Raw genomic sequence first — 10,667 nt, 5'->3', positions numbered from 1 at the left:
GAGAGGTGGTGGATGCCCCATCCCTGGAAACATTCCAGGTCAGGTTGGACGGGGCTCTGAGCGACCTGATCTAGTTGAAGATGTCCCTGCCCACAGCAGGGGGTTTGGACTAGATGACTTTTGGAGGTCCCTTCCAACCCAAACTATTCTATGATTCTATCTAAAGCTACATGCAGACAGCTAAATAAGGAGTTGGTTTTCAGTGGGGCAGGGTATTTTCATGCTGATTTCAAATGCACCAAACTCTTTATAAGGTCATTACAAATAAATTTTTAAGAAGATCAATGTTTATCAACAAATACAAGCATGTAAAAAAATAAAGTAGTGCATGTTTGCTTGCCCATCTGTTGCACCTGGCTCCAGAGACAAGGAACACAGTTCTTAAAGTGACTGCAGAAAGAAATTTGCTCTTTGGAAAAAAAGCATTTCCAAGCACATATCCATGCAGGACAATTGTTCTGTTTACATACTGAACTCCAAGCAAACCATATGCAGATTAATTACAGGAATATTCTGGGGACATTATTTCCTACCTGTCTACCTCTTCTTTGCACATCAAAGCAAATGTAAAACATTCTGTAACTCCATTGATAGCAAGAAATAGGACATATAAAGAGTAACACCGGAGGAGATCTGGACCTAAAAAACACATTAGAATGATAAGTAGATTATTATTTCTTTTATAAAACTGCATTGTTTTTACACTCACTAAGATATAAAAGTTATAATATTATCACTAATAACGGAAACTTAAGTTCATTTGAACAAGTTTCCTGACTAGAAATCTTGACAAGAACAGAAATAAACAAGCAAAATAAAAACAAAAATAAAACCCAAAACACCCAAATATAGCAGTTATTATAGTAACAGAAAAGATATCCATCAAAAAAAAGTATTTTATTAAAAGGGATTTCCTAATTAAAAATTAATATTTATCATAACCCAAATCTTCTATTGTACCAAAATTTGTGGAAATTAATCCTATAGTCATGAGGTACTAAAAACAATGAAATGTGTATTTTGAACACAACAGTAAGAAAAACAGAAAGGCTCTTCAATACATTCAAAACTGTGCTAGATGAAAAATGATAATCAGATTTTTATGGGTCAGAGATAATTTATACAGGACTTCAAAATTCTCCATCCAGACTTTAATCATCATCTTGTCCTTTAGAAATTATAACACTGGGAAAAAAATCCCATGCTTTTTAACAGGTTAGTGTGCATCCATGAACATTCCTTCTTGATGGCAGGAATGTAGTTCATATTATCGAGTCTCCTCCCATTTCAGTTCTAAGAACAACTGCCCAGTGAGCAGTACCTACACTGCAGACGTGGGGCAGAGCTGAAGACTTTCTTTTCAAGTGGACTAGAGACCACTCAGAAAAAAAAAATATCCAAATGAATATATCCATGAATATCTGGTCAAATAAGTCAGTGTGCATGCTCAACATTTCGTTTTCACACATTATCATTAGGTAAAAAAAGTAAAATTACTTGTGAGTCACTTGACTTGCATCCATATTCCTAAACATAGTCCTTTTCAGTCAAGTAAGCATGTCTAAAAGATTAGGCCCAGACACTCATTCTTGAAGAGAAAGAGGGACAGAAAACATTTTCTTCATAAGAAGAATTGGCTGCCAGGGTCCAGAATGACAATCTTTCACAACATTTGCTTTCAAAATTAGAAACAAATCTGATAGAACTAGCAGCAAGACAACTCAAAACAACATGCAAAAGTTATTAACATTTTTTCTTGGTTATGCAGACACAGGGTTTTCCTTAAAATCACTATACAAATCAAGCACCAGCTTCCAAATAACATGCAAGGGTCTAAAGCAAAAATATCTAAATGCTTAACATTTAAAAATAGAAAAGTGTCCATGGGGTTAGAATATATCAAATGATCTTAACACTGAATAAGGTAATTGCAGTTAATTTTAATACCAAATAAGCACTATTCCAAGGTTACGATTTGAAGGTGCAGAACTCGGACAGGTGCAACTGTCTTCAACACAACATACTGTCACATGCTTTCATCTTCCCTGTAACTTTCTCTTAATTATAATAGATGTGAAACAGAAAATGCAAGCTAGAACTCTCCCACAATGGCACACAGGCAAAATTTCCAGACAGAAATGCAATAAAAAAGCTCCTCTGAGGAGCTGCTAGATCTTCACCCAAGATAGATCAGCTAGGAACCGAGACATTACACAGGGCTCAGCTACAGCAGACAGATAGTTTTTTCTAGCAGGAGCTACTGTAGGTCAACTGACAAACCACTGAAAGAACCCAAGAAAACTCCAGGCTACAATTTGTGTGCTTATGTTTCAAGAAGAAGGAATTAAATGAACCTCTACTTTCTCTCCTGAAAATCCAAGGTGACTTACAAATTCCTTGACTGCTTCTGTGGACGGATTTGTAAAAGTTACCCCTCAATATGTACAACTATAGCAAGATTGCTACCATTATGTGGTTTAGCATTATTTAAAAAAAAAGTATTATTGTTTCTATGCTAAAACTATGGATTCTTTGGTTCCAGTTTGTTGCGGTTTTGGGGGGGTCTGTCATCGTTGTTTTAAACAGCTGGAGTTAGCAATTTTACATCATGGAGTAGTCAAACAATCCTTTAAAATGCTCTTTTCCAACAATGTGAAATTGCAGGAGGGTAGAGCTCCAAACCTGATCATACTTATTTACAGCTCCTCAGTGTATTTTAGCTTAAGGTGACTACATATTAAAGATGCTATTGTAAAGGCATGAGTTCTGGATTCAAACAAAGTAAGTCACTGATTTCAACAGGAGTTTTACAGAAAAAAAAATTCCGCCAATTTTTACTGATTTTACCAAGAATTCATAATAGCTACAGTTTCTCTTTTTAAAGAATGGCTTCTTTGCCAGTTCTATAAATCTTTACCTGTTCCAGCACTGAGCATTGAGCCTCCATAAATATCCAGAGCCAGCTGAGAATAGGCATAGCCAAAAACCGTGATGGTAAGGCCGATCAGAAGCACAAGTTTCAACAGCAATTCTAATACATTTGCAGCCATAGCAACATCATCCTGAAAAAAACTGTAGTCAATTACATGAATCAGAATCAATATAACAGTTATTTTCATGCAGAAAAGCTACTTCACAGAAAAAAAAAATATCAGTTTGCACAGTGTAAAAAGATGTGAAACTTATCCTTTGTTATTTGAATTATCCATACACATGGTCTTAACTTCCAACAATTTTTATATATTTATTATTCCATTCTATGTTTTACACATTACAAATTCTACACAAATATTAGCCACGAACACGTCTGTTCAAGGAAATGCACAAACAGCACTTGCGCCTGTTTAACAGTTAGTAAGTGGCAAAGAAGAGCCCGGCATCTGCCCAAGGCCACAGTTTGAGTCAGCAGGAGGGTCAGAATTTTTATTGCTGCATGGGACTACAGGATTTGCCACACCAGAACAAGCAACTTGTCAGTTCTACTACCTCATTACAAGAAGCATTCCTGTAATTCTTGTAATGTAATTTCAGTACATACAGTGAAAACTCATAACCATTTTGCAAGTTATATATCTCAGGTACACTGCATATAAAATATACATGTATCTTTCTTAGCCCACCAATGACCTGAAGCATGGGATTTGTTTAACTGCGTGCTACGGTGCAAGTAGCAGGATTACTGCAAAAAGTTGTCATAGTATCATACAAAAGCCCAGGCTGACCTTCATGACCGATCAAGAATTTCTTACCTAGAGCATGCATGAATATTAGTCTGTGGAACAAAACTCTTGTTTGTTTAACCATTGATACTGCACGTACAATTCAAAAGCTCACGAAAAATACAATTCTTTTCTTCCCAAAACTGCACTCTTTAGAAACATTACTGTTTAATACTTAACAGCTACTTATATCTTCAAGTATTTTCAGACAGCATTTATTTGATAGAAATAGCATGCTTTCATGATTTAAATAATTGCCTAAGTATATCTGGAAATACACAGTACACTAGGGTTTACATCACACTCTTTGGAGCAGATGATGTCAACCAGTTATAATACAAGGCAGTATTATGCCACCGAATATCTTGATTTCTATTTCATTAGCATTTTACCTATTTTCTTTTTGGTCCAGCCTCACTCGACATTTTTATTCTCCACTGCAACTTTTCGATTTTAACAGCCTTTATACTCAAATTTAAACACACACTTCTGTCACGCAACTTATCTGTAACATAAATCAAGCATTTGACATGCAATTAATCCAAAAGAAACATACCTGCTTCTGATCCTTTACTTTCTTCCCTCTTTCCAACACTTTAGCAAAAAAGACATAGAAACTCTCCTCAATAGGCAAAAAGATAAACCTGGCCACCAGTGAACCAAGATTATTCACGATATCATATACACCTTAAAAAAAACAAACAAAAAACAAACCACAAACATAGCAGCAACCTGTAATTTTTTTAGACACATTTTAATTCTAAGTCTTTAACAATGACATGAATTCTAATTTAACATTTCCACCCAACAAAGAGAAAACAAGTGCAACTTAGTGCAACATTAAAGCAGCGTTCCCTAAAAATTCTGGCAGTCACAGCAACCACAGCTCAAAATTACAAGGCTTGCTCATAGATGGCAACGCTAGGACAAAAGCATCAACTACAGAGATTTGAATCTAGTAACAGCACCAAACCACATTTAAAGTTCTTATTGTAGAGGAATTTAAAAGATCCTCATGAATTTCACTGAATGAGAACAGGAATGTAAGGCTTTACTGATACAGGAGAAGAGAAAGATATCTATTTTTAGTGTGAGGTTCTTCTTTCTTTTTACTTTCACTAAAGTGGAAGAGCAATCCTACATGACATTTTACCAGCACTTCCATCCTCAGCAAGATACTGCTACAAACCTGCTAAGACATCTATGTATAGAGACATACACAGTACAGTCACTGAGAGCATACGAAGTCAGGCATATGCATAAGTGCTTTACATATTCACAGTGAAATAATAGAATAAGGTTCTGGCTGATTTCATAGGACTTGGAACCAATGTTTCTCAACATTTTGAGAGTACAGGCATTTTTGTACTCATTGCTCTTTTAAAGACCCTTCAAGTAAGAGGCAGTTCAATTGTTCTGCAGGGGAAGAGGATCAGAAGCTGCCGCAGTTACTGGTGGCAAGCACATATACTCAGTATTTATGCAGAAACATACGACTGCCAGTAATTAAAAGTAATTCAAACTAGCCAAGAAACTTCTAACAGGGGGCCAACAATTACAGCTTATTTTCCTTCCCCAAGCTATAAAGTCATCTGAACGGCTACTGCCATACATTACTCTGTAACCACGCTGAAGTCTTTTACAGAACATAATTCAGTTTTGAGATGCAATGCTATGAACAATGATGTTCTTGCCGTAACAGCTAACACAGATTCAAAAGGAAGACAGAAAACAGCAGAAAAACAGAATTACAAAAACTGAAGACAGACAACTATCACACATCGGATACTAATGAAGTTCTTTTTTAAAAAAAAAAAAGATACATGGTATCGCATATCCAATTGGAAAGTTTTGATCCAAAGAAAAAATAAAATTAAAATCCAGGATCTTAAATTAAATTCTTTTCTGTATCTATATCAATCATTCTCCAAAATGTATCTCAAAGTCACAAAGGCTTTGAAATCTTCTCAGATTTTCAAGTTATCTTCAAATACTTTAAGTCATTTTCAGAACTGTCTAAAAAGCAGTGACTAAGAACACTGTGCCACCATTCCACAACACCATCACACTTACCCTGATCTCCAAAATTTAACACGTTCAAAAAAGTCATCACATATCGTTCACCTGTAAGTTCAAAATAAAGAACTTAAGAACAAGTCCCTAAATCTTTCCCAATGCTTGTTCAGGCACTTCCAACATTAAGTATTCAAGAGACAAAGTCAAACGGGACAGCAGCTCGTTCAGAATACCCTCAAAAACTTCATTCATGTTGGTAACATCTGCTGGCAACAATCTCTGAAAGTTGTGTGCCCACCCTCCCCCCAGCCTTCTCAAGCTTTAAGTCCATTTTGTAAATAGTATTCGTTAGCCCTTCTTCATCACAACCATAAGTCAAGCCTCACCTTCTGTCAAAATCTGTTTCAAGAAGGATTGTTTGAAGAAACTCCAAGTCAACCACGCTTCCTTCCAGTTAACAAAGGTCTGCAAAAAAAGTAGTACTGAAATGCAATAATCATAATGGAAACTGCAGAGTAGAAATAGAAAATACAAAGCCAGTACAATACTCTAGGCTAGCTCTAACTGTACTGATGAGGAAAACCCACAATCTCATAGCTACTGTAACTAACCTAAAATATTGCTAAATTCAAGCACCAATATCACTCTGATCTGGCAAAGACTTTTTCCCTTGCTGAAAATTACTGTTGTTGCAGATAAAGTACCCAAACAAGCTTTCTACAGAAAATACTATTCGAAGTTAGAGACTGGAAAAAAAAAAAACCACGCTGTTTAGCATGCCAATATAACTTTCACCTTCACTGTAGATGTAAGTTGTTTACTCATCTTCAAACTGTCCCCACAAGTCTTGCAACCAAGAACCGCCTTTATCTTTTCTATCTGCACATCTTTTTCAAAATGTCTTCTTCCTCACTGTGTCTTTTCATTTCTTTCTTGCCTCATTTTGTTTTGAGAGGACATCAGAGATATTTGAGTATCTGTAGGATGCTGTGTACCACCATGTTTATATTGTGGAAAAGTCTGAGTACCAAAATCCATGGTAAAATGGTTCTGGTTTCTTTTCCTGCCTCTGATCCAATGATACCTGGTCATTCCCCTGCACACTGCAGATGTTCTATCTCCAGTTAACGGTTTGTGCAAAGATACTAAAAGATAAGTCAGCAACAAGCCCATAACAAAGAGGTCAAGTTTCGTAACGTTTTTCTGAGAAGGATTTGGTTGATACAAACCACAAACAGAATTTGTACGTCATTTTTTTTTTTTTAATCGGTCCTATCTTCTACAGTGCAGAGATATCCTCAAAAGGACTCAATTAACTCCACTATCTCAAACCAATTTTCAAAGCTCTCTCAAGAAAAACTTAAAATCAAGAAATGAACTGTGGAACCTACCTCATCTTCCACCAAGTTAGGTAATAGAGCTTTCATTCTAGCAACTGGAAATGACTTCTTTGTTGCTTCAGGAGACCCCAAAAACGTCACAAAATAAATTACATAGCACATTACCAGAACACTGACATAGAAAAGCTGGAAAGATAGGGAAGGAGAGAAGAAAAACAACCAGTGATATAAAATAAACTTACAAATGCAGAATTACATGCTAGAACTCCAAAGCAGTGAGAACAAAATGTAATAAGTAGTCCTTATTCCTGTCAAATTTTAAACTAGGTAAGGCTTTAACGCTCCAAGAATGCTGTTATTTTGTTTTTAATCTGTAGGTTATCATAGCTCTTTGCCAACTTTTATGTTCTGTTCAGCATTTTTAGAATTTGAAGTCCAATTGTTGGACTTCATATTTAGAATTTGAAGTCCAATTATAAAGCAATTATTCACTCAGTCAAAAAACAAGTTGACAGAGTAGCTACTGTCTGCATCTCTTTCTTTGATTAGTTATAAGCTATCTAGTACAGACACTGAAAAAACTGAACAAAAAAATAACTAAATGTCCACATCTGAGGTGGACTGCATTTTCAATTCTAGGTAAACTGATATTGCACAGGCGACAACCCTATTTTTCAGGTGCCAATATATCCATTCTTCATTGTAGTAAAGAAGCAGTTTTAATCCGAGCATGTGTTACACATGATTAGCACCTTCTGGTAAGGCGATATAGGTTGGTGGTACAGGCTGATAGAATTACATGCGATTATAATCTTCTACACCAAAGCCTAACATGAATACTGAAGCCAGGTGGAGAACAGTCTTCAAGCATTAGAATGTATAACTGATTAAGAGTTAACATAAAGCTTATACAGAATAACATAACGTTGTTTGCAAAACGTGCTTTCACAGACAGAACAGGGTGCTTTCTTGTATATCCATTAAACTGCTCGGGGTCAAAGTGCCAAGTCAATAACGAGTATCGGGAAAATACTAAATACAAGTGCTAAATCTTAAACCTGCCAGGAGCATTTTCTCTCACCTCTTCCAAGTTATCTAGCAGGCCAAACGTCAAAGGCAGCAGCAAATAAAAATTCAGATGAATCAAGAATTTATAGAAAAAGAGAACACAGGAAACTTACCTGAGCCAAGGAAAAAATGTAGAGGCCCCACTGAGGATAAAGGACTACTAAAATAACCGTCAAAATGCATTTCGACACTACTGAAAGGCTTTCAGCAATTACCTTTAAGCAAAAGAAAACAGAGGTGGTTTATTTTCTGCCAACTTAACCACATACACAAACTTAAAATACATTAGTTTCACACACAGAATTCATGTAATTCTTATACAAGTCTTATACTATGGACCGTAAGACTTTCAAAGTCGGTGTGACTTTATCACAAAGTTTCTTTCTGCTGAGTTGGCCATTTTAGATTGTAATTTCTCTAAGTTTTCTATTCTTGCATTTCACAATTCCTCCATTGCTCTTTCCCAGTCCTCTGTATGGGATTTAAGGGAGAAGATTTTACTTGAGACAATCATGTTCTCAATTGTTGCATTTCACAATTTCATGCCAACAATCAATCAAAATGCAAAATTGTGGAAGCTGCGTGCCTCTCCCCTCCAATTAAAACTCATGATTAAGTATTTAATGATCACTAAGGTGATAATTTCTAAATAAACCAACTTTCTTGCTTTAACAGGTACAAATTCATATCTATGTTACAACTATGTCATACAGTACTAAACAGTACCCAAAGGCTGTTTTTTTTATGTTCTTGAATATACAAAGATCTAGTTCAGGAATCTGTTCTTTTCAGCAGAGAAAGGTAATTCCCCCCACATGCATATACCCCACGTACTTTACTAACCTTAAGTCTTACAAACAAATGAGCTTGTGCTAAAACCCAGAACGGTTCTCCCAGAAGTTCAATAATTGCAGAAAGACCAAATGCCACTACACCAGCCTGATAATGAGGAACCACAGAAGGATCAGGTACTTCAAGCAAGTGTAGCCAGACTAAGCCCAAGAAAATAGACCAAAAAACACCAAGAGGGAACCTAAAAAGTTAACATAAACACAATCAATAGAAATGTTACTTAAGCAGTAGAAAACCCAAAAAATTAGATTAAAAGTTCACGTATTGCCATCAAAATTATAAAAAAACCAAAAAATAAAAAAAAAAAAAAAAAAGCCGTGAGGAATTAATTTCTATTGTTACAATACCAAGAATACTTTTTTTTGTAATAAACATTTTTAAGGCATTCTTTTGCAAGACTTGGAAACATTCTTCTGACTTGTCTATTTTCTACTCAAGAACCTAACATAAGGTCAATTATCTGCATTTCTTGTTCCCTAGGACTGAACAATTCTGATCCCATATCAGCCTGCAGAATACTGCAAACCCCTCATTGCTGCAATTTTTGTAGTCTGTGGTTACCAGGGGTTTGGCAGACAAGCTTTGTTGGATCTTGCTGTAACAGATAAAGACGCCACCACTCCAAATGCTAGTCTCACTCTTCCAGAAATCACTGGTTCTCCAGAGAGCGACAGCAGAGTGAGCAGAAGAAAATGCATGCCTGCACCTCAGGTATGCCAGTTCACAATGCTCTACCGTAGCTCAGAGCCACTTTGATTAGTGACTGTAGCTAAAAAGCCAAGCTAGGCACAGGAGTGCAGACGTGTATTACCTTCTGTTGACACTGCTTCAGGAACACGAAGCTTCTGGCAGAGTGCAGAAAGTTTTATATCATTGCAGCAGGATCTATTTGACCCTCCCATTATCAGATCCCTAAGGTATTTGACATCAAGTTCCTAAGACGTATTTCAGATCCTTCAAGAAAGTTAATCTTCTTTTTAAGTTATGCTTCTCTATGAGGAAAAATTTAAAAAGAAAGAGGTGCACACAGTCATTGTTAACTATCATTTAATGCCCATTTGAAAGGCTGTCAAATAGCAGAAAACTGATTATTACACAGTGAAGAGAACAGATCTAATACGTTTAAAATATTACTATTAAACTTATCCCTGAAATGGATATCCCTCTTCTTTATACCTAGATGCAGATGACCACGCATAACCACCCATTCCTGGGCCAGATCTAATTAATAGCTGTGCAGTTCCAGGGAAAGTCAGTAGGGTGACCCAATGGAAGACTACTATTTTTTCACAGAGGGGTAGTTTTCCACCATATCAGACAGGTAAACTTACTTCTCAACCCACCTAATCGTGGCTGCACAGCTGCGAGATCTGACAGAGGGGAAGTAGCAGAGAGGTGTGCCCAGGAACCAGAAGGGAGAAACAAGTCATAAAATCCACTTAGCTGCAATGTGCGATTACACTCTGGCTACAGCTTCACATAGACTTTAAGCTATCCACTTTCTCCTATAAACAGCACTGCAGTTGAAAGAAATAGCCCTACTTATTCCCTGTTGTCTAATTCCAACCCTTTCTTTCACCCTTTCACATCCCTCCTATCCAACACAAATATTTATGTTGCCATGCCATTAAACCGCATCAGGGCTCAAGACATCAAAAAAGGTTAGGTTGGG

At 36.5% G+C, this 10,667-nt stretch overlaps 1 protein-coding gene across 1 annotated transcript in view; it reads right to left on the bottom strand.

The window, feature by feature from the left end:
• RFT1 (RFT1 homolog) overlaps positions 1-10,667 on the bottom strand; it is a 17,255-nt gene that overhangs the window by 5,112 nt on the left and 1,476 nt on the right. Inside the window, exons 4-11 of the mRNA XM_009274678.2 lie at positions 8,987-9,176; positions 8,257-8,358; positions 7,127-7,261; positions 6,122-6,200; positions 5,793-5,843; positions 4,276-4,406; positions 2,918-3,062; positions 534-639 (exon numbers count right to left, since the gene is read on the bottom strand). Of these exons, the coding sequence (XP_009272953.1) occupies positions 534-639; positions 2,918-3,062; positions 4,276-4,406; positions 5,793-5,843; positions 6,122-6,200; positions 7,127-7,261; positions 8,257-8,358; positions 8,987-9,176 (939 nt within the window). The remainder of the gene's footprint in view (positions 1-533; positions 640-2,917; positions 3,063-4,275; positions 4,407-5,792; positions 5,844-6,121; positions 6,201-7,126; positions 7,262-8,256; positions 8,359-8,986; positions 9,177-10,667) is intronic.

Source organism: Aptenodytes forsteri, unplaced genomic scaffold (genome assembly GCF_000699145.1).
Source record: "Aptenodytes forsteri isolate BGI_AS27 unplaced genomic scaffold, ASM69914v1 Scaffold528, whole genome shotgun sequence".
Classification (NCBI taxonomy): Eukaryota; Metazoa; Chordata; class Aves; order Sphenisciformes; family Spheniscidae; genus Aptenodytes; species Aptenodytes forsteri.
The sequence above is the reverse complement of the archived record's forward strand: the minus strand, read 5'-3'. Positions and strand labels throughout refer to the sequence as shown.